The sequence below is a fragment of the Canis lupus genome, chromosome 15 (assembly GCF_048164855.1).
Source record: "Canis lupus baileyi chromosome 15, mCanLup2.hap1, whole genome shotgun sequence".
Classification (NCBI taxonomy): Eukaryota; Metazoa; Chordata; class Mammalia; order Carnivora; family Canidae; genus Canis; species Canis lupus.
Genome location: NC_132852.1, coordinates 15,381,334 through 15,405,208, shown reverse-complemented (window position 1 = coordinate 15,405,208; position 23,875 = coordinate 15,381,334). Strand labels below are relative to the sequence as shown.

At 41.1% G+C, this 23,875-nt stretch overlaps 2 protein-coding genes across 9 annotated transcripts in view; one reads left to right on the top strand and one right to left on the bottom strand.

Moving 5' to 3' along the window:
• The window catches only part of PRIMPOL (primase and DNA directed polymerase), a 58,938-nt gene extending 47,736 nt beyond the window's left edge, over positions 1 to 11,202 (bottom strand). For 2 of the 7 annotated variants that reach the window (XM_072775939.1, XM_072775942.1), the window contains exons 1-4: positions 11,041 to 11,198; positions 9,704 to 9,781; positions 7,065 to 7,194; positions 4,750 to 4,985 (exon numbers count right to left, since the gene is read on the bottom strand). In XM_072775939.1, the coding sequence (XP_072632040.1) occupies positions 4,750 to 4,929 (180 nt within the window). In that variant the 5' untranslated portion in view covers positions 4,930 to 4,985; positions 7,065 to 7,194; positions 9,704 to 9,781; positions 11,041 to 11,198. Of the gene's footprint in view, positions 1 to 4,749; positions 4,986 to 7,064; positions 7,198 to 9,703; positions 9,782 to 10,751 lie in introns of those variants that run through there. The other 5 variants (XM_072775938.1, XM_072775945.1, XM_072775940.1 and 2 more) reach the window with 5 other exon arrangements.
• Positions 11,203 to 11,388: 186 nt separating this feature from the next.
• Positions 11,389 to 23,875, top strand: part of CASP3 (caspase 3) — a 21,346-nt gene continuing 8,859 nt past the window's right edge. The window contains exons 1-3 of one of the 2 annotated variants that reach the window (XM_072775946.1): positions 11,445 to 11,575; positions 22,007 to 22,083; positions 22,925 to 22,989. In XM_072775946.1, coding sequence (XP_072632047.1) covers positions 22,021 to 22,083; positions 22,925 to 22,989 — 128 coding nt within the window. In that variant the 5' untranslated portion in view covers positions 11,445 to 11,575; positions 22,007 to 22,020. Of the gene's footprint in view, positions 11,576 to 22,006; positions 22,084 to 22,924; positions 22,990 to 23,875 lie in introns of both variants that reach the window. The other variant, XM_072775947.1, reaches the window with a different exon arrangement.

Sequence of the window (23,875 nt, the reverse complement as noted above, 5' to 3'; positions counted from 1 at the left end):
TACAATTGCACCCAAAAGCATAAGATACCTAGGAATTAACCTAACCAAAGAGGTAAAGGATCTATACCCTAAAAACTACAGAACAGCTCTTAAAGAAATTGAGGAAGACACAAAGAGATGGAAATATATTCCATGCTCATGGACTGGAAGAGTTAATATTGTGAAAAAATGCTACCCAGGGCAATTTACACATTTAATGCAATCCCTATCAAAATACCATGGACTTTCTTCAGAGAGTTGGAACGAATCATCTTAAGATTTGTGTGGAATCAGAAAAGACCCCAAATAGCCAGGGGAATATTAAAAAAAAAAAAAAAAAAAGAGCTGGGGGCATCACAATGCCCAATTTCAGGTTGTACTACCAATCTGTGGTCATCAAGACAGTGTGGTACTCGCACAAAAACAGACACATAGATCAGTGGAACAGAATACAGAACCCAGAAATGGACCCTCAACTCTATGGTCAACTAATATTCAACAAAGCAGGAAAGACTATCCACTGGAAACAGGACAGTCTCTTCAATAAATGGTGCTAGGAAAATTGGACAGCCACATGCAGAATGAAACTGGACCATTCTCTTACACCATACACAAAGATAAACTCAAAATGGATGAAAGATCTAAATGTGAGACAAGAATCCATCAAAATCCTAGAGGAAGGGATCCCTGGGTGGCGCAGCGGTTTAGCACCTGCCTTTGGCCCAGGGCGCGATCCTGGAGACCCGGGATCGAATCCCATATCAGGCTCCTGGTGCATGGAGCCTGCTTCTCCCTCTGCCTATGTCTCCGCCTCTCTCTCTCTCTCTCTCTCTGTGTGACTATCATAAATAAATAAAAATTAAAAAAAAAAATCCTAGAGGAAAAACACAGGCAACACCCTTTCTGAACTTGGCCACAGCAACCTCTTTCAAGATACATCCATGAAGGCAAGAAAAACAAAAGCAAAAATGAACTGTTGGGACTTAGTCAAGATAAAAAGCTTCTGCACAGCAAAAGAAACAGTCAACAAAACTAAAAGACAACCTACAAAACGGAAGAAGATATTTGCAAATGACATATCAGATAAAGGGCTAGTATCCAAGATCTATAAAGAATTTATTAAACTCAACAGCAAAGAAACAATCCAATCATGAAATGGGCAGAAGACATGAACAGAAATGTCACCAAAGAAGACATACACATGGCCAACAAGCACATGAGAAAATGCTCTGCATCACTTGTCATCAGGGAAATACAAATCAAAACCATAATGAGATACCACCTCCCACCAGTGAGAATGGGGAAAATTAACAAGACGGGAAACAACAAATGTTGGAGAGGATGTGGAGAAAGGGGAACCCTCTTACACTGTTGGTGGAAAGGTGAACTGGTGCAGCCACTCTGGAAACCTGTGTGGAGGTTCTTCAAAGAGTTAAAAATAGAACTCCCCTACAACCCAGCAATTGCACTGCTGGGGATTTACCCCAAAGATACAGATGCAGTGAAACGCTGGGACACCTGCACCCTGATGTTTATAGCAGCAACGTCCACAATAGCCAAACTGTGGAAGGAGCCTCAGTGCCCATCAAAAGATGAATAGGGGCAGCCCTGGTGGCTTATTGGTTTAGCACTGCCTTCGGCCTGGGGTGTGATCCTGGAGACCTGGGATCGAGTCCCATGTCGGGCTCCCTGCGTGGAGCCTGCTTCTCCTTCTGCCTGTGTCTCTGCCTCTCTCTCTCTCTGTGTCTCTCATGAATAAATATATAAAATCTTAAGAAAAAAAGAAAGATGAATGGATAAAGAAGATGTGGTTTATGTATACAATGGAATATTACTCAGCCATTAGAAACAACAAATACCCACCATTTGCTTCAACGGGGATGGAACTGGAGGGTATTATGCTGAGTGAAATAACTCAATCGGAGAAGGACAAACATTACATGGTTTCATTCATTTGGGGAATATAAAAAATAGTGAAAGGGAATAAAGGGGAAAGGAGAGAAAATTAGTGGGAAATATCAGAGAGGGAGACAGAACATGAGAGACTCCTAACTCTGGGAAATGAACAGGGGGGGTGGAAGGGGAGGTGGGCAGGGGGATGGGCATTTAGGGGGGCACTTGACGGGATGAGCACTGGGTTATATGCTATATGTTGGCAAATTGAACTCCCAATAAAAATTTCTTTAATAATTCCCCAAAAAATAAAAGTCCAGGACCAGATAGCTACACAGCTGAATTCTACCAAACATTTATTTATTTTTAAAATTTTATTTATTCATGAGAGACACACAGAGAGAGATAGAGACACAGGCAGAGGGAGGAGCAGGCTCCCTGTGGGGATCCTGATGTGGGACTCAATCCCAGGACCCCAGGATCACAATCTGAGCCAAAGGTAGCACTGAGCCACCCAGGTGCCCTTCTACCAAAAAGAGTTCTCAAACTATTCCAAAATATACAAGAGGAAGGAATGCTTCCTTTTTTTTTTTTTTTTTTTTTTTTTTAAAGGAATGCTTCTTGATTTGTTCTACAGGGCTACCAGCATTACCCTCAAACCAAACTAGACAAAGACACTACAAAAAGAGGAAATTACAGACCATTATCTCTGATGAGCACAGATGCAAAAATCTTCAACAAGATATTAGCAAACCCAACACAATACATTAAAGCATCATTCACCATGATCAAGTGAAGTTTATTCCAGGGTGCAAGGATGGTTCAATACCCACAAATCAATCAACATATACAGCACTTTAACAGAATGAAGGATAAAGATCAAATGATCATCTCAAAAGATGCAGAAAAAGCATCTGACCAAATTTAACATCACGATAAAACTATCAACAAAGTGAATATAGAGGGAACACACCTTAACATAATAAAGACCAGATACGACAAGCCTGCAGCCAACATCATATCCAATAGTGAAAAGCTGAAAGCCTTTCTTTTAAGATTAGGGAAACATAAAAATGCCCATTCTTCCCACTTTTATTTAATATAGTACTAGAAGTCCTAACCATAGCAATCAGAAAAGAAGGGAAAAAAGGCATCCAAATTTCTTTTTTTTTTTTTTTTTTTTTGGCATCCAAATTTCTAAGGAAGAATTAAACTATCGCTATTTGCAGATGACATGATACTATGTATAGAAAACCCTAAAGACTCCAAAAAACAATTAGAACAAGTAAATAAATCCTGTAGAGTCACTGGATACAAAATTAACACACAAAAATTGAGGGCCCTTTTATATATTAATAGTGAGCTATCAGAAAGAAATTAAAAAAACAATCCCACTTACAGTTGCATTAGAGAGAATAAGATACCTAGGAATAAATTTAATCAAGGAGGTGAAAGACCTGTACTCTGAAAACTATGAGGCAATGATAAAAGAAATTGAAGACAACACAAATGGAAAGATATACAATGCTCATGGATCTGAAGAAGTAATATTGCTAAAATATCCATACTACCCAAAGCAATCTATAGATTCAATGCAATCCTTACCAAAATACCAATAATGTCTTTCACAAACTAGAACAAATACTCCTAAAATTTGTATGGAACCACATAAGACCACAGAAACCAAAGCAACCTTCAGATAGAAGAACAAACCTGAAAGTATTACAACCCCAGATTTCAAAGTATATTACAATGCTAAAATAATCAAGAAGTACACACATAAATCAGTGCAACAGGATATAAACCCACAATTATATGGTTAATTAATCTACTACAGAGAAGGCAATTCTAGGAATTCAGTATGTGTGAAAAAATGAAACCACTAATGCAAAAGAATATATATGTACCTATGTTTATAATAGCAAAGACATGAAAGACACCTAAGTGTCCACTGATAAATGAAGACAAAGAAGATGCAGTATATAAACACACAAAAGAATATTACTCAGCCATAAAAAAAAAAGGAAGTCTTGCTGTTCACAATAACATGGATGGACCTAGAGGATATTATGTTAAGTGAAATAAGTTAGAGAAAAACAAGGGTCATATGATTTCACTTACACGTGGAATCTAAAAACAAAACACACTTGAAACAGACTCAAATACAGAGAACAAACTGGTGTTTGCTGGAGTGAAGGGGGATAGAGAGACACCATAAGTCACGGTGATGAACAGTACAGCACAGGGAATATAGTCATCAATTTTGTAGTTAACTTGGTGATAGATGATGACTAGACTTATGGTGAGCATTTATAATCTACATAATTGTTAAATCACTACGTTGTTCACCTGAAACTATCAACTATATCTCAACTGAAACTTTAAAAAATGTCATTACAAATTTTTTTGACATTTTATTTATTTGAGATAGCCAGAGAGAGAGAGAGAGAAAGAGAGAGAGGGAGCGAGAGAGACCATGAGCATTAGTAGTGGGGTAGAAGGAGAGGGAGAAGCAGACTCCCCACTAAGCAGGAGCCTGATGTAGGACTCAATCCCAGAACCCTGAGATCATGACCTGAGCTGAAGGCAGCTGCTCAACCAACTGAGCCACCCAGGTGCCCTCATTACAAATTTTTTAAACTAATTGGCACTACATAGGTCATTCTTTTTCATTGCAAATATAAAGTAAATGGCCAGCAATTCAGAGGAATATTTTTTGTAGTGGTATAATATTTTTTTGTAGTGGTATATTTAGATCACAATAATTCTTTTGGTAGACCATGTGAAGTGAAATGAAGACAATCAAACCTTTTTTTAAAAAATCTTAAGTTATAATAGCTCCCTCCCCCCCAAAAAAAAAGTAGATGAGAAAATTACCTCTTTACAGCTTTTAACAAAATTAAAAGCTTGAGTCTGCCGATGGAATAATTTCCAAATGGAGGGTGGTTCTTCTGGCTTGGACAGTCTTGGTCTGTATACCGAGGACAACGGTTTCCTCTCATAACAAGATGCTCGTTCTTCAATTTGCTTCAGTTTTGCTTCCCATTTTCTCTCCATTGGTTTAGAAGTTACAGACAAATGAAATTCTATCCCATGTAAGATTTCTATCAGTCCTAAAACAAACAAGGACATCAATGTATTTATTTAGAATACATTGTCTTGGTAAAACTTCAAAACTCATTTCCTTTTTTTTTTTTAAAGATTTTATTTATTTATTCATGAGAGACACAAAGAGAAAGGCAGAGACATAGAGGGAGAAGCAGGCTCCCTGCTGGAGCCTGATGTGGGGACTCGATCCTGGACCCCAGGATCACACCCTGAGCCGAAGGTAGATGCTCAACCTCTGAGCCACCCAGATCTCTCTCAAAACTCATTTCCTAATGGTATTTCCTTAACTGCCATATATTTTTTTTTCTTTCTGCATGAAATTTTAATATAAAATAAGAATGGGGCTACTTATCAGGTACCTTTAGATCTTGGCTCTTCCATCTAACAGTGCTGATTTTAGAAGTGCCCAAAGCCTTAAGTGCAAAATGTGGATCATCATCATCCTGAACACTTTATGTAATTATCACAAGGATAAATGTGATAAGACATAGGAAAACATTTTGTAAATTACAAGGCCTCAAGTAAATATAAGTGACTTTTATATTATGTTTTTGTTTGTTTGTTTGTTTTTTTTTTTTTTTTTTTTTTTTTTTTTTTTAAAGATTTTATTTATTTATTCATGATAGTCACAGAGAGAGAGAGAGAGAGAAGCTGAGACACAGGCAGAGGGAGAAGCAGGCTCCATGCACCGGGAGCCCGACGTGGAATTTGATCCCGGGTCTCCAGGATCGCACCCTGGGCCAAAGGCAGGCGCCAAACTGCTGTGCCACCCAGGGATCCCCTATATTATGGTTTTTATTATAAACACTTTATTGCATCAAGCACGATCTTGCCCAAGTAGTGCTAATACTTCAGCCATCATCTTGTGCTACTATTTCTTAGTGCAGAGTTCATTTCTAGACACCACTGTGCAGTTCCCTCTTCTTCTGTTTCTATCCACTGCTCTTTTCTCACAACACAATTGTTAGTTGGGAGAACAACTCAGGGTATAAATGGGACCTGGAATATTGGTTAGTCTTTGTTTAGAATGTCAATAGTAATCATAAGCTTGTATAAAGACAGGAATGAACAAATTTTAACCTATGTCTGTTAATTTAATGACTGTATTTTTGTGATTAGTCAGAGTAAAATGACAGGTTTTTATATTTAAGATTTTTATTTATTTATTCATGAGAGACACAGAGAAAGAGGCAGACACATAGGCAGAGGGAGGAGGCTCCCTGTAGGGAGCCTGTTGCAGGACTTGATCCCAGGACTCTGGGATCACGACCTGAACCAAAGGCAGACACTCAACCACCCAGGCATCCCAAAATGACAGTCTTTTAATCCTTGTTTATTAATGACATGTGTTTTTGTTTGCACACAATGCTTCCATGTTAGCCACACTAAGGTAAGAGGGCCAGGCAATACTTTTATGACTGGGGATTACTGTTGCTTCCAAAAAAAAAAAAAAAAAAAAGGATAGGTTTTTAGAAAAGGAGAAAAGCTTCCATCATAGGTAAATAATGGCCACAAAATCTCTGCCATTCCTCCCATCAAGAGATGCTGAGCCCACTCACTGACTCTGTACTTGGCCACATGACTTGCTTTAGTCAATGTCACATCAACAAAGTGAAGCAAAAAGAGGTGTAGTAAGGGCTTTTGCACTGGATTTGGCAATGCTGGAGTCCTGATCTGAGACTCATGCTAGTACTCTAGTCTCATTGAGGAAAAAAGGACATCTGGAGAAGAACCAGATTATCCCAGCTAACAGCCAACACCAACTATCAGGTATGTTAAGACATTTTGGATTATCCAGACATCTGAATTCAATGCATAAGATAGCCTGAGTGAGTTCAGGTGAGATCTGCCAAAGACCTGCCTAGTCAACCCACAGAACTATAAAATTAACTTTTTTTTTTAACACAAGAAGTTTTGGTCTGGTTTTTCACACAGAAATCAATAACTGATGTAGTCTCCCTCTTCATTCGTATCACCTTCATTAGTAACATCGTAATTTATCTATGTAGAAAACATATATATTAGCTTTTTAAAGTGAAATAACAATATAGACTAAGGCATTCAAGGGAACAATTCCTATTTACCTCTGACAGTGCCTTTCCAGTACTTGTGCTTATCAGGTTGATAAATATTCTCTTGAACTTCTGCAGAAAACTTTGCAACACAAAGTCACTGGCATAGGACATATTCCCGGGAAGAAAAAATAGGTTCATCCTAAAAGATTGAGATGATAAATTATCATGACACTTAGATTTCACATTTGACTTCAAATATATCAGACCTGGGAAAGATTATTCTCTCAGAGTTATAACAAATCCGCATGAAAATTGTAAACCAAGAAATAAACATATTTCTAAAGATGTCAACATAAACTTCCTAACAGATATGCCTAGGAACGGGATAAAATTTCACTGGAATTGAAGAGATGGGATAATTTTTAATGAAATGGCTTTTTCAATACAAAGTGACATGGAACTCCAGATTGCTAGATTCTGAGTATTCAGTTTATTTTAATCTGCTTCACATACAGACAAAAATCCTCTACACTTAGACATCTAAGTGAGAAACTGATTTTTTTCTATGAAATGTATTAACTTTTAATAAAGCCCACTGATAAGTTAGTGAAGGAAATAAACACAGAATGCAATTAGGTATGATTTGTAGCTCTAGTATCTAACCAGGAACTGACTGGGAATAACCCCGTGGATGTTCACACTTCGTGACATGGACATCAGGAAAACTTTTGATTTTGTAAAAATTATTGGTATGATCATGGGGAGTACGCCATACATGAAAGTCCTGGAGACAAATGGAAAACCAGTCTGACACTTACTGGACTGAGGACACCATGGTGTCAAGAGAGAAAGAAGAGGAATTCAATATATGTTACGCCCTCATGTTGTCTGCACTGTTCAAAAATTGTAACAGCTGGGTTGAGGGTTAGATGACAACTGGGGGCAGGACTACTGGAGCAGGAGGGTTGAATAACAAAAGCAAAGGAAATGGAGACCAGGAAGGCATCTGGCATTCTGGTTTTGGACTATCATATTCCTCATCCTTACCCTCTGGGATAAAACACAGGTCATCATTTTAGAAATGCTTTTAATTTCCTGGTGGGGAAAGACTGTTGTCTTTTATAGAACTGTACATAAAAAGCCCCTTTTCACATAGGGACCGTAACTATTTTTTTTTGGTAAGTTTCCAACTTCCAAAGAAAAATATGTTTCATCTTAAAATAGTAGGTTTAAGAGCTCTTTCTTTACATTGCACCACAATGTTACTTTCTTTTCCTTTTTTTTTTTTTTTTTTTTTTTGTCAGATGAAACTCTAGGCCCAATGTGAGGCTTGAACTCACAGCCTCAAAGTCAAGAGTCACATGCTCTACCCACTGAACCAGCCAGATGCGCACCCCCTCTGCCCAATGTTATTTCTTAACATTGCATTTAACCATGTTCAATACCCATTTTACAACTAAAGGTGATCAGGGCTAGAAAAAAGGCTGGCTTAGTCCTTCTCGAAGAACTGTGGTGGGAGAAGAGGCAGAGGGAAAGAGGCAGAGAGATGACACAGCTAACTTCAGCAGGCCTGGCTTCCCTAAGTTTATGCCTAGACTTGCCCAGCTCCGACACGTGATGGCCTGAGTCCCAGAAGCAGCTGGAACAGACAGCACGTGCTCCATGATTCCCGACTTCTAGGGAAAGCTGGGAGCTTGCCATGGTTCTCCCTGGTGCACTTCCAGCTTCCGTTTCCTCTTTTGTCTATCACAAGTCCACTCCTATTCCCCAAGTCCAACTTCTCCTTCTGCCCTGAGAACTGAAGTAACAGGATTTTGTGTTTTCTGGCATCTATGTCCCAGTCCCAGGATTTAGCAACGTCCTAGTATTTGACAATATTTTCTTAACATAATCTCCTTTATGGCCTTTTGGAATACATGGATACTACTTCTCCCACTGCTAGAATAGTCGTTATAAAGTATGTGATTAAAATTCATTTATAGGGCAGCCCTGGTGGCTCAGCGGTTTAGCGCCGCCTTCAGCCCAGGGTGTGATCCTGGAGACCTGGGATGGAGTCCCATGTTGGGCTCCCTGCATGGAGCCTGCTTCTCCCTCTGCCTATGTCTCTGTCTCTATCTCTCTCTGTGTGCCTCCAGTGAATATATAAATAAAATCTTAAAAAAAAAAGATTTAAAATTTATTTATAGTAACATTGTTATATAAGAGTACATCCCAGCTGAGTAACACCTGAAGAAATTAAATATACTAATTGAATTTTTTTTCCCTACTTTGGTCATTTTGCCTCTCTATGCTTGAAAAGAAGTAACTCAAATGTAAACCTCCCAAAAATCTCCATGAGGGATAAGAAAACATAGGGTGGTATATTATTCTTTCCTAGTTCCCTCTTACTACCATCCCCACTGGGTACCCCCCCCCCCCATAGCCTAACTCTGCCAAACTAACCTCCCTTAAAACCAGATTGTTAACTTTTCATACCAAGGCTCATCAATGATTCAGAACATCACTCGATTCACACTTTGGTTTACCTCAAGCAGTCCAAACTCCAGAATCTGGACCAGATTCTAAACCACTTCACGTTCTCCAGAACCTAAACCACTTAATCGTTTTCTTTCTTAGTGTTCAGCCTCTGCACCAAATGAGCACTAAGGACTGCGACCCGTCCCCGGCTCACTACAATCTTCCCCCCCTTGCATGTATATTCCTCTCACCTGGAATGCCTCACTTGCCTTTCCCAAATTCTTCTTCCCCAAGGCCCCAGATCAAAGTCCGCCACTTCCAAGACGATCCTGTAACAAGAAACGACTGGATTCGGTCAAAAGACATGGCCTCTAGCAAACCACTTTACCATGATAAAACTTCACTAGACTAATTAGTATCATTTGCAGGAAAACAGAAAACTGCTGCTGCTGCTGCTGCTTTAACTCAAGTATCATTTTGCCATGAGAGTTTCACCCAAGAAGGGGTGTGGGCATCCCAATGGGGATGATAGGATGCCTGTGACTATACCAGCGCCTTCCTTAAAAATACCTGCATGCTGGGATCCCTGAGTGGCTCAGCAGGTTTAATGCCTGCCTTCCACCCAGGGCATGATCCTAGAGTCCCAGGATCGAGTCCCACGTCGGGGTCTCTGCATGGAGCCTGCTTCTCCCTCTGCCTATGTCTCTGCCTCTTTCTGTTTCACTCATGAATAAATAAATAAAAATCTTTAAATAAATAAATAAATTCCTGCATGCTGAGCCCCTGGGGAGGGTTTGCACAGGATCCTGTTCTTCAGTTTTACTGCAGCAGAAAAAGGCCTGCCAAACACACTGATTGTCCCTCTCTCAATCTGGGAGGGACAAAGGCAGGCCCAAGCCTCCTCCTTGGAATCCAAATCTGATTTCGGTATTTCTCTTTTTAGCAAAAAGGAAAAACGACGTAACTTTCTTAAACCCGTGAAGGGACTGGGATTCCTGCCTCCAAGACTTGTTAAAAGGATAAAATGAGAAAATGTAGGGGCTCCTGGGTGTCTGCCTTTGGCTCAGGTCATGACCCCAGGCTCCTGGGATCAAGCCAGCTCAGAGGGGAGCCTGCTTCTACTCTCTCAAAGAAATCTGTAAAAAAAAAAAAAAAAAAAAGGTACTAAGCATTCACCAAAGGGCTGCCACGCATACTTAACGATGTGTATTCATTCATGTACAAACTACAGCCCCCGATTCTTAACCGAATGGGTAGAAATGCTGGGGGCGAGGCTAGTGCCTAACGTGGGTCCGGGACCTGGAAGGACGTCCTGAACCTCTCGGAACCTCTTGACCTCTGATGCGGAACTTCGTGCTCGACTGTGCTGACACACTCTTCTAAGAAAACAACTCCGTGCTTGCTTTCGGGTCTGCACGCAGTTCGTGAGCCAAACCAGGCGGGAGATCCGCAGCGCAGGCGAGGACTCAGGGGCGGGGGGGGCGGGGCAGGTAAGGCGCGGCCCGGGGCACCTGGGGGGCGGGTCGCCGCCGGCTCCTCGTCCTCCCGGAGGTCTGAGCGGGCGTCAGGACGGCCTCTGACTCCCTACTCTCTGCTCCTCGGGCCTCGCGAGGCGTTCAGGCGTCCCTCCTTTTACTTTCAGAAACACTGGCGACCGGCGGAAACCCACGGGGTTCGCAGAAGCAGGTGGGGCCCGTCTTACAACCCAGCGCGTGGCCGACGCCAGAGCGCGGGGAGGGCGTGTCCACAGGAAGCGACGCTCAGGCCTATGAGGGACGGCCTAGGGGCGGCGGGGGCGGGGAGACGAGGGCGCCGGCCTATGAGGGAGCGGCATGGTGGGGCGGGGGCGGGGAGACGCGTACGCCGGCCTATGGCCTAGGGGCGGCGGGGGCGGGGAGACGCGTGCGCCGGCCTATGAGGGAGCGAGCTGGGGGGGTGGGGCGCGAGAGAGCGGGGCTAGCGGGACGTGTCCCGCAGAGGGAGCGCGAGGGGGCGGGGCCGGGGCGGGGCTAGCGGGGGCAGGGCAGCCGCGAGCACACCTTTAAGCGCCGCAGGCTGGGCGTTTGGAAGGCGACCCGGTGCGGAGAGGAGGCGGCTCCTGGCTGCTCCCCGGAGTCTGTGCGGTGAGTGCAACCACCACGTCTTCCCGCCGCAGCCTGTGCGCCCGGCGCCGGCTTCCTCCATCCTCCCGAGCCCCGCGCCCGCCCCGCGCCCGCCCCGCGCCCGCCCCGGCGACCCGCCTGGGCTTGCAGCTGCTCCCGGGCGGCGGATCCTTTGTTCCGGCGCCTCCGCGGCTGCGAGAAGGTGCACGGAAGGCCGCTGGGCGGGAGACCCGAGCGGGGGTCGGGGAGGCCGGGGGACGGAGATCCGGCTGGAGGACGCGGAGCCGGCGGCCTGGAGGCCCGAGAGGCCGGGCCGGGAGCACCGGGGCCGGGCGGCGGCGAGCCTGGGAGGGGGTGCCGAGCGGCGCGGGAAGCCCGTCTGGTCTCGGGCCTCGATTTTCCTGCCTTGGCTGTGCGACTCGGTTTTCCGGGGAACTAGCCTCCAGCATTGAATTCCATTTACTTTTCAGACCCGAAGGCTTGCATAAGGCCGCGCCGCCCTTTCCCGGGCTCGCATCCGCTGCCGAAGTCCCCTGGAGAGTGCCGTTCTCACCCTGTCCCGCCGGGCTTCGCCGGGCACAGGCTGCCTCCTTCCCTGTCCTCCCTAAGTGGCGTCCAAGCCGAGAACCGCAGCCACCTCTCCCCGTTAGCCATCAAGCCTCCTTCTGAACCCCCTAAAATAGGCACTAGATCTGTCCACGTCTGTCCATTTTTGAGAACCCCCCTCCCCCCCAGGCTCTCACCTGGCCACAGCAGCCTCCTTGGCTTTTCCAGACCCTTTCCCCCACTCCATCCCATTCTTCGCAGCACAGGCCGAGTGAGCTTTATAAAATAGAATTCTAGAAGGCTGTTCCTTTGCCCACTGAACAAATCCAGGCCCTTAACAAGGCTAACAAAGCCAAGCATAGGTTGTGTCTCCTTGATCCCCTCCCCTGCCTTATCTTTTGTGATACTACCATTTCAGTTACTGACCAGCCAGGCTGATCTTAGAACCTGTTCTCTGCCTGGAACACTGCATATTCCCTCTCTCCCATCATTACACATCACATCTGCTTGAGGAACTCCTACTTAGGTTTCTGTTCTCATTAAGTACCTCAAGGTTAGGTCTTCCTACTGTGAGTTCCTTTAGCATCCTGCATTTCTTAAACGGCAGCTGGCCCATGCTTTGCAGTTGTTTTGTTTACTGTTTTCCTTACTACTTTGTAAGCAGATTCCAGGAGGGACCATGTTTATCTTGTTATCTTGTTGTTCCTAATTGTTTTCCCCCTTTACAGAGGGGCCTGGCCCAAGTTAATGCCCATACTACAGTATTGTGCTTTTTTAATAATTATGCCCAGTCTAGAAAAAATAAGCCTATTTTAGGTTTACTTAGTAAATTATAATTAAAAGATGTGAATCAGAAGGGAATAGTAGAAGTGAAATAGGGAGTCGCTATACCAACGTGAGTATGAATATTCGCAAGATAATCACAGGCACTAAGCAAGGTGGTTAGACCAGCCTGTATCAAAATGTACTCAGCCGCCGCTTTGAATGTGTTGAAGTTACATGTTCTCCAGGAATGAAGTCTAAAGCTTAAATCATCCCTATCACAATGTGATGTTTGAGCTTTGGTTTTGCTTTGCTCTTTTGCAGAAGAAGGCTTTGAAAGTTAGAACGTGTTTTAATAAATGAACAGGCTATTGGAGTGTGGCAGTAAAACCCCTTCTCAGTAAAAAAGAAATGAAACATTGTATTCAATTAAATCAGATTTGTGTTTGCTCTCCTTTAAAAAAAAAAAAAGGCCTTACTTCCTGCCATTTTAAGAGACTGACATGTTATCTGATATAGGCAATTACAAGTTTCTCTGCTGTTTTGCTTTCAAACCCAATTTAACACAATCTCCTGCTTCATCCCCCTTCAGTGCTAAAAAACAGTCTTTTTTTTTTCCACGTATGGCTTTAAAAGAATTTTGGTGCCTACTGTTTAGATCTTTAAACTCTGCCTTAAATGTGAAGCACTGGTGTTTGGGCCCAGAACGAGAGATGGGAATTCTTAGACTGTTAGATAATGTTTTGTACACATTTAACAAATGTCCTGGAGGGGGACAGACACTTTGTTGTCAGGCCACTCTAGGCCAAGTCCCAAGGGCAAAACTTACTACTAGCCCATTCATAAATTAGGCATAAATTATATAGACACCTCACAGGGTTGTGGTGAGTATAAAATGAGAGGTCTGTTGACTGTGCTTTGTAACTATGTAATGTTATTCCTCTGCCTATTTTGTTCTTCCCTGCAAATAGTTCATAGAGCTTCTGAATTAGGGTAGAGTAAGATAAAATTCTCTGGTCCCTACCCAGCACTGTGTGGTATCTGCCTTAGGGAGCCACTTCCAGATAGCAGAGAGTACAGGTGTGAGCCCCCCATGAGGACACCTACCCTCAGGTTTACTGCAGTACTCTGCACACAGTTCAGTAAATGATTACAGCCCAAATGACAAATGTATAAAAATAACTGGCTCTTGACTTTTTACAGTTCCAAACCTCTGGGAGGCAGGATTTCTTTAACCAAGTGGTTGTAAACCAGAATCCGCTTTTACAGAGCAGTGGTTCCGGGGGGGGGGGGGGCCTTGTAGGTTATCTATCATTTTTATAACAGGCAAATATAGAATGAAGGTCCTTCATATATATATGAAATACAAAATACAGCTTTGAATAGTGGGGAACATTTTTAGCCTGTCTCCTCCTAGTCCTGGGGCCCTTCCAGAGGAAAGGAAAGAATGGCTTGGTCTGTTTGTAGGACACAACTGAACATAGTTTAGTTTACTCTGTATTTACCTTTACTTGCCACTCAGTGTGTTTTTACCTTAATCACAAAATAAATATTAAAAGATTGACTACCAGGTCCAACGGCAATATCCAATTTGGTGATTCTTTTAATTCCCCAGAGGCATTCAGAGACCAGACAGGAAACCATTTCAAAAAAAACCTTTAGTACATTATAACTGAAATCTTTTCTTATCCAAACTAATGTGAAAAGTATATTCTTTCTGTTTCACTTACTAAATTTGGATATGTGACTGCTTTTGTGACTTTATCTTCTCTAATAAGTCATAAACATAATCCTGATGTTTATCAAGCTCTTGGGCAAAAGTGTAAGTCTTCCCAGAAGTCTTAATGGAAAGGCTTCGCCTTTACTTTACAAACATATAGAGAATATCTTAATAACATGAAACCAGATATTTTACTTTTAGAAGTAGATCACCCAGTGGCATCAAAAACACTAGAACTGTCATTCCTATTTTATTAGAGTAAGTGCACTTTGTACTACTATTTCAGCGTCTTTGCTTCACTCAGTTTCCATCATGTTATTATGTCCTTTGCATTTTCATTAGACCTTCTAGGTTGTGGGGTTTTAGTTCCCTCCTTGAAACTACAGATAAGCTTACCCCTCCTATAGGGTAGTAAGTCATATAGAAGAGTGAGAGTCTGTGCTCTCAAGGCAGAGAGATCCTGGTTTGAATCCTGGCTCTGCCACATGAGTTACTTACCTGCTCTGAGCCTCAATTAGCTGAACTGCAAAATGGGGATCATTATGTCTCAGACCATCGCTGGAAGGACAAGCCAGAAATACATAAGTAAATAATAAATGCATACATAAATAAGTAAAAGTACCTTTTGTTCTGAGTCTAGCCCAAATGAGCCAGCATTAAGAAGAACTGTTGTTACAGGACACTTGTACACAACACTCCAATCACATAGGGCATTGTGATTCTTAGCCGCCTTTTCTTTGGCTGTCTGTTTTGGTAAATCTTAAGTCATGATTTTTGTTTGTTTTAGATAGATTCACGGAGATGATTCATAAGTGAGCTGTATTCGTTCTGATGTCTCATTTGGAGATTTCAAACCCTTTTGAAACCAGGCTTTATCCTTTAGTTCAGTTTCCTTGTAGGACAGCAGCCTACTAGGGAGGCTCCTTCCCAAAAGCAGCCTGCTGCTGGGTGACAGATTAGCTGAGTAGGAATTTAGCAAACTGTTTATACTAATTTAATATCTTATTTTGAAATCTCTACCATAGGCACGCTTTCAAACTGTTTGTTTTTAATAACAGGGTTTTGTGGGCTTTTTAACTTTTAACACTTTAGAACTTCATATAGAAATTTCAATTTTAGAAATGAATTTTTATTCATTCTGCCTTCATTGCCTGCCTTCATTGTAGATCATTTATTCTGCTTTACTGCATTATTGCTATATACAATGGTCCCTTTAGTTGGCTAACCAGAATATAAATAGGAAAAGCAACTTTTCACTTGTTTAGGAAAACACAGCACGAAATGTTTAAATTTCTACTGACAACCTTTTTTTTTTTTTTTTTTTTTAGCTTCTGAAGATTTGTCTGTAGCAGCTTTAGTGGCAATGTTAAAGGGGTCTAGAAACTAGAGAAGTGAGTCTAAGACCCAATTCAAATTTGCCATCTAATGCCAATTGGTCTATTAAGAATTCTCCAGGATCTAATATGTTTAGAATTCCATCCTGAATTGATAGAATTATATACATCAGTACAGTCAGAAACAATTAGTGTTAAGTTCATTGCTCTGTGAAGATAGATTTTTAAATCCTTTTGGTATGTTTTCCCATTTATGTTTTGTATCATTTAGAGCGTTAAATGTTTCCCTTAAGGGATGATTTTTTTTAATCCTTCTAAGATGAGATCACCATCCCCAGAATGATTTGTATTCAGCCCAGCATTAGCTAATGGAGGTGAGGTAATGCTAAGTGTGACACTTGAGTCATTTCTGCAAGAACCAAAGTGCTTCTCCCAAGAGTGTTTGGTGTTTTCACATGGAAAAAGCAGATGGTGACAGGAGAGAGCAAATGAGCACATGTCTGATGCAATGAGGATTTTATTTACCATTCTGTAAGTTTGTGATAGTATATGAAGATCAGTTAATACTGTTGCAATATATGTGGTTCAGATACCGATAATGAAAGCGATGAAACACGTAGTATGTGTTCCTGAGAAATCCTTATCAAATAGTATGACGCTGTTTTAAATCCCATTCTAAAGAACTCCTGTTTTCGCCTTTTAGCCACCAACTACCTTACTGAAGTAAAATTGTCCATCTCATGCCTAATATCAGATCTACTAAATTATAATTACTTGTATTAAGCCTGATGTATATGAAACTTTTTTTAACTTTTAAAAATGATTTGGTTAAAGTTCAATAAATGTATGAAAAGGAAGTGACGACTTTAAAGTCATCTCTTATTTTGATGAACTCTTAACATTGATATGAGCCAAAAACCAAATATTTAAAACTCTGGAAAGCAGATGACTATTTAAATTTAAACTCTCTATAAGGATAAAACAGTTTCATCCAATAGCATTATTGTTGGCAAGAGATAAAAGGTTGTTAGAAGTTAGTATTTCAGTCTAAGAATCACTGCACTGTTGGCAAAAGAAGTGGTTTGACAGGAGATCTTAAAGGCCTCAATTATATGTGGGAACCTATCAGCATTTAGGGGGTCCTGAACACCTACTGTGTATCCGACATTTGGCAAACCCATTCATAGGATCAATGTGAGGCAAACCCTAGAGCCAGAAAGGACACTGGCAGGAGCTTCAGGTTCAGCTTTAGAAATTTCTATTTTTATTAGGTCTTCTTTCTCACTCTGTTTTCATTCCAAATTTACTACAGGCTGGCCATGAAGTCTTGAGACATAGATAATATTATTTTCTTATGGATTGTATATAATAACAATAAATCAATTGTTATGTGTTTGCCTCTAGGCATGTTTTCAGAATTGTTAGCCACTCTGTAATACTTCTCTCAATTCATTAACCACACTTGTTTTTCAGCCATGGATGGATGATTATTTTGCATTATAATCTGCTCAGTTAGAATTGGCATGTCTAGGGCATTTGGTCTCTATATTTATGGTTTAAGAATGTTTGAGCTTTCTTGTACCTAATATGTTTGTCTTCTGTATGAAAGAGAAAGAAAAAGAGGGAGACTAGAATATGGTACAAAACAGTCAAGGAAAGATTGCTACTTTTTAGTGGTAGCATTTCCCTATTTTTGTCACTCTTGAAACAGGGCTGAGAGTTGAGATTGGCCAACACAATTCTGGTTGATGCAATCTACCATTGTTGATAGATATTATTTTATAAGATAATCTTTGTTGCTATTTTCTAAATTTAAAAACAGTACAGATGTCAGAGAAAATATAGGAAAATATTAAGGAGTAAATAAGTTGCCAGTAATCCCATCACCCAGAGAGAGCCACTGTTAAAAATAGGTTGATATGTAAAGATTCTGGATAATTACTTTGGGACTTTTTCTTGTGTTTAATTTAGATTATATTATTTTTATACAACTTTATAACCTATTTTTACTTAGTCTTCTAATAGAAGCATTTTCTATATAGTTGATAAGTTCTTTAAAAAAGTTTTATACTTGTATTAATCAGTATATGGATCTACCACAATTTAACTATTCTCAATTCTCAATATTCTTGCCTTTCCCCTTGTCTCCTCTCTCCCAACCTCTGGGGTGGTTTTTTAAGGCCGTGTAATTTTTACCAGATCAACCTTGTAAGCTTTTATTGAGGGATAGGAGGACATACCAAAATGTTCTCAAGAATTAATACCAATTTATGTCCCTTCCAGTAGTGTATGAGAATGCCTATCTCCCACACCTCTGCTGGCATTGTGCATGATTGGTCTTTGGGATTACTTGGTTACAATACGTGGGTAAATACATGTAAAAGTATGTCTAAGACTTTTGGGGATTCTTGTCTCATAGTTTATCTTTTAAATATAGAGAAAATAGGAGCAGTCTTAGAAGAAGTACCTCATCCTCCTTCCATCCCATTCACCATCCTTCACATGTTTTGCCCCAATAGTTTGTCCTCCTTCTCGTTATGGGAGATGAACCCTCATTTGTTCTTAACTGAGACTAACGCCTCTCCGTATGTGAGCTAGATTCGCAAACCTCTCATCCCTTCAACTTTCTCTCCTCTTGCCTTGTTAATTTCTCACTTTCTGCAGATCATTCCCATCAGCTTGAAAGCAAGCCTTCTATGGCCCATCTTTAAAACCAAACAGAGCAAGATATCTCTAACTCCTCATTTCTCTCCAGCTCCTATCCCATTTCTCCTTTTCCCTTCACTACAAAACTGCTTACTTACTTGTGTAACTTTATTCATTTTTGTTCTCCCATTTTCTTCCCAACCCACTGCAGCAACATTGATCCTTTTATTTTTTTTTTATATATTTAAAGATTTTATTTCTTTATTCATGAGAGACACAGAGAGAAAGAGGCAGAGACACAGGCAGAGGGAGAAGCAGGCTCCATGCAGGGAGCCTGACGTGGGACTCGATCCCGGGTCTCCAGGATCAGGCCCTGGGCTGAAGGCGGCCCTAAACTGCTGAGCCACCTGGGCTGCCCAACATTGATCCTTTTAAACTATAATATTTGCAAAGTCTAAAATCTGACTGTTGTGTAAATGTAAAATAAATATGCATCACATAATTAATAAGAGAACCAGTAAGGTATTAAGACCAGGTTAAAGAAGAATTTGAAGAGCAAACATAGATGGTTGGGTATAATGACATGAATTTGCTAGTAGAAGCAGAACGGTTAATCTCCTACAGGGCAATAAAATGTAATTTGGAAGGGTCATCTTTTCTGCAGGTTGGAAATCAGTTGTATCATTAAAAGACAAAATTAATTTTTGTTGCTATACACAAGAATCACTAGCATGTCTATCCATTTTCTGTGACATAGTTTTCTGCAGAGTTGTAAAATAACCTAGTCATTATAAGGTCAGGAAAGGGGTTAGTATCCAAAATCTACAAAGATCTTATCAAACTCAACTTCCAAAGAAGACATTCAGATGGCTAACAGACACATGAAAAGATGCTTAACATTAGTCATCAGGGAAATACAAATCAAAACCAAATGAGATATGACCTGACACCTGTAGAATGACTAAAATTACAACACAGTATACAACAGGTGTTGGCAAGGATGTAGAGAAAGGGGAACCCTTTTATGCTGTTGGTGGGAATGCAAACTGGTGCAGCCACTCTAGAAAACAGTATGGAATTCCTCAAAAAGTTGAAAATAGAGCTACCCTCTGACCCAGCAATTGCACTACTAGGTATTTACGCAAAGGATACAAAAATACTGATTCCAGTGGGGCACCTGCATCCTGATGGGTTTTTTTTTTTTGCATCCTGATATTTATAGCAGTATTATCAACAATAGCCAAACTATGGAAAGAGCTCAAATGTCCATCAACTGATGAATGAACAAATAAGATATGGTATATATACAATGGAATGTCACTCAGCCATCAAAAAGAAGTCTCGCTATTTCCAACAGCGATGGATGGAGCTAGAGCATATTATGCTAAGTGAAATTAGTCAGATAGGCAAATACCATATGATTTCACTCTTTTGGGAAATTTAAAAAACAAAACATGAAGGGAGGAAACAAAAGGAGAAAAGGAGGCAAATCATAAGAAACTCTTAACTATAGAGAACAGAAGGATTGCTGGTGGGCAGGTGGATGTGGGATGGGGCTAAATGAGTGATGGGTGTTAAGGAGGGCATTTGTGATGAGCAGTGGGTGTTGTAAGTGATTGGTCACTAAATTCTACTCCCAAAACCAATATTACACTATATGTTAACTAACTAGAATTTAAATAAAAGCTTAAAAAATAAGACACTCTATAAAATCAGCTAATCCTCAAGATTCCTCTAGACCAAGCCCAGCACCACACTTAAATGATATACAATTATTTCTTTTGCCCATTTCCAGCTTTTGAACGATTTTTCCTGATAATCCCCACTATACTCATGCCCATCTTGCCAAAGCCAGTGGTCTGTCCTCAACAGACTTGACCTTTTTTAGCAATATTTAAAGCATGGAACATTACTTGAAAGACTTCTATATGCTTTGGTATACCATATTCATCTGATCCTCCCCTGCCCACCAGTGGCTCCCCCTGTCTCAGTCACCTCTCTTAGTCCTTATGCTGGACCTATAAAAACCAGAGTGCCCCATGTATCTCCAGTGCTGATCTCTCCCTGAGTTTCAGACTCTTAATTACCTATATCCAGTGTTCAACTCTAATCTCAGCCACCATCATCTCTTTCTAGGACTATTCTATAAGGCTTTGTGTTGGCCTGTGTGCTTCTTTTCCTGTCTTCTACAGTTGATTCTCCACTTGGCATCCAGGGTGATCTTTTTAAAGCATGCCGCCCCCTCTGCTTAAGACACACCAGTGGTGTCTCCTTGCAACCAGAAAAAAACCAAAGCTGCTCTTGGCTCCTGAGAGCCCTATGTGATCTCACCTTTGCTTCTTCATCTCTCTTTTTGCCTTCCCTTCATTTACCATGCACTAGTCAAAGTGGTCTTCTTTCTGTACCATGAATACACCAAATTTTTTCAGGGACTTAGTACTTGTTGGTTCTTCCCGGCAAGGATAGCCTCTGTGTCATTTAGATCTCAATGTAAATGGCACCTACAAGATGGTTTCCCCAACCACCTTATCTGGAGTAGCTCATATTCCCAGTCTCTCCATTACTTTACCTTATTTTCTTTTCTTCATAGTCCCAGTTAGTGTCAGAAATCTTATTACCAATCTATAATTATTCTTCCTTTCTAGGGTGAAAGTTTCTTAAAGGTAAGAGCTTTGTCTTGTCTTCCACTCTGCCCTAGTGCCTACAATGGCATCAGGCAAAAAGCATGTGTTCACTAAATATTTGCTTACTGACTAAAAGATGGTTCATCTCAGTAGTGTTCACCATCCTCCCTTGGTTTTCTAGGAAGCCTATAGGAAACAAGATGGTAGAAAAACAGAGTCTTTGTTAGAAAACAAAACGAAGTCTGGCTTGAGAGAAAGTAAAACACTGCTCTCCTCTATGGTTGAGATGAAATGTTGATGCTTCCTTTCCTCCATATTATTGTCTCCATCTTTCTCCACCATAGGTTCACGCAATATTTAGGGAGAAGGCAGGAAGGAACTTAGCTTTTGGAGAACAAAAGAGGTTTCCTTTGCTTTTAGGAGGCCTTGAAAACAGTGGGCTTTGGTAGGGATTTTTGGTTTGGGAAGAAGAAAGTAAGTTCTCGAGATGGGTGGTGGTGATGGTCATGTACTAACGTAACTATAGTTAATGTCACTGAATTGTACACTTAACAGTAGTTAAAATGGTAGATTTATGTACGTTTTATCACAATTTTTTCAGTGTAAAGTGGGACAGAAGGCTAGGACTTGTGCGGTCTTGTGTGGCTTTTGTGGTTGGGTGAGTCCTGTTGATGGGCTTGGGTATTCTGTTAAGAATTTTGATCCTAGCATATAAGTTAGGTTAAAGTTGTATTTGGATTCGAATTTCTGAGCTAGCCAAGGCTTCTGGAGGCTAAAGAAAGTCAAGAATTTTTGGTCTTGTTTTTCTCTCTCTATTTAGGGAGGCAGAGTGCCATGGGAAGTACCTTTACTTCTGGAAGGCCAGAGAAGACATGGGAGAACAACGGAACACAAGTAGTAAGGAGCTGGCTGCTGCAGAGGCAACAGGACAGAGTGGGAAGGAGAGGGCCTGAGTCACTTAGCTCTGTGACTGTGGACAAAGTCACTTAATCACCAGAAGTAGGGTTTCCTGACTTTCAGGAGTCTTGGAAATGTGCGAGCCGTAGAAGCGCACAATGAGTGGTGGCTGCTTGGATTGTAAGGACTTGCTCACTGCGTAAGGCCCCCTGGAACCATCTGATGGAAGCACGAAAACGAAACTGGAGTTCCTGCTTCCAGTTTTCCCTGGCCATTCTACACCCCCACACGAGAAGTTGGGATTCTCAAGCCTAGTTTCAGAGTAAAGGTTATGTGGAGGCTTTGGAACTCCCTGGAGCTGTAGCTCTTGGGAATCAAAAGCGTCGTAGAACAGCCTACGTGAGGTAGACCGTTGTGCTAGGGAGTTCCTCGGTTCTGTTTTAACTGTGTTGAGTTGGAAGGCTGAATTTCTGTCAATGAATGACCTGATCTGTCGCAGTGGAAACAAGTTGCAATCTGTATCTTGATCTGGTGGGAGCATGTAAATGTCAAAAATTGATCAAGCAGCACGCTTCATACCTGTACACTATACATGAACTGCAGAGCTCACTTAAAAAAGAGAGAGAGAGGAAGAAGTGGACCCTATCACACATACTTTTAGAAAGGATTATTGTTCTCAGGTTTGACTTACAGAAACCTTTACCAATAGAGGTGAAGCTGGGGGAGGAGTGGTAATGCTAATGTGAGGATGTCCATATAAATAATCGTTAGAGTAATTAATATAATGCAGGGGTCTTAAGATGATGGATTGATTAACTTCTGTCTTTTCTCTATATTCCAGTTAGAAGTATCCATGGAGAACACTGAAAACTCAGTGGATGCAAAATCCTTTAAAAATGCAGAAACGTGAGTATTTCTAATGCTGTCCTTTATAATCAGAGAAAGAGGTGTTATGTAATGCAGCAAACATTGAGGAGCGGGGAAGCAGAAAGGGCTTTCAAGCCAGAGAGAACCAGCTGACTTCCTACCTCAACAGCCACGTGGCTTTGCACACGTTAACTTATCCTCCCTGAATTTGTCTTCAATGTCAAACTTTCACTAAACTGCGCGGAGGATGGAGGGAAACATGAGGTACAGTGCCTGACCCACAGTCAGAATCGCCGACCTGGAAACAGAAGGATGCCACAGGAGAGGAAGAACTCGCAAGTCTGGATGCTTCTGTGCCTTCCTAAATCCATCTGCAGGATGGGAGCTTTTGTGTTTGGAGATTTTGGACTTTCTGTTTCTTTTTTATGACTAAAATGAAGTGCCAATTCTGAGTCTTAGGGAAGAATTGCCTGGTTTTCCGATGAGCTTCTACCCTCTGTTTTCTCTCTTCCTCTTTGCAGTATTTTGCTTTTTAATGCTTCCCATAACCAGATGATGGAGAAAGGATAAAGATAAAATGCAGATACCCTTAATGTAATTCATGTCACTATCTACTTGGGATCTCTGAAAGTTTCTTCTGAGACCCAGGATTATTATTTTGGACAAAAATAAGTAATTATTTAGTGATCTTCATACTAAACAAGATAATTATAGAATGAGGAACAGGTTACCAATAAAGATTTGGCTGTGTCTGTTTAGCTAAGGAGATTTACTAGAAACTAAACTTTTGAAAAACAATCTCATTTTAGAGGGTTTAGGTGTTTTTTTTTTTTTAAACCTTTTTAAGTGATGTGTGCATTTTCCTACCTTTTCATATCACAGAGTATAATCTAATAGCAAATTACATGGGAGCCCAAAACAGATT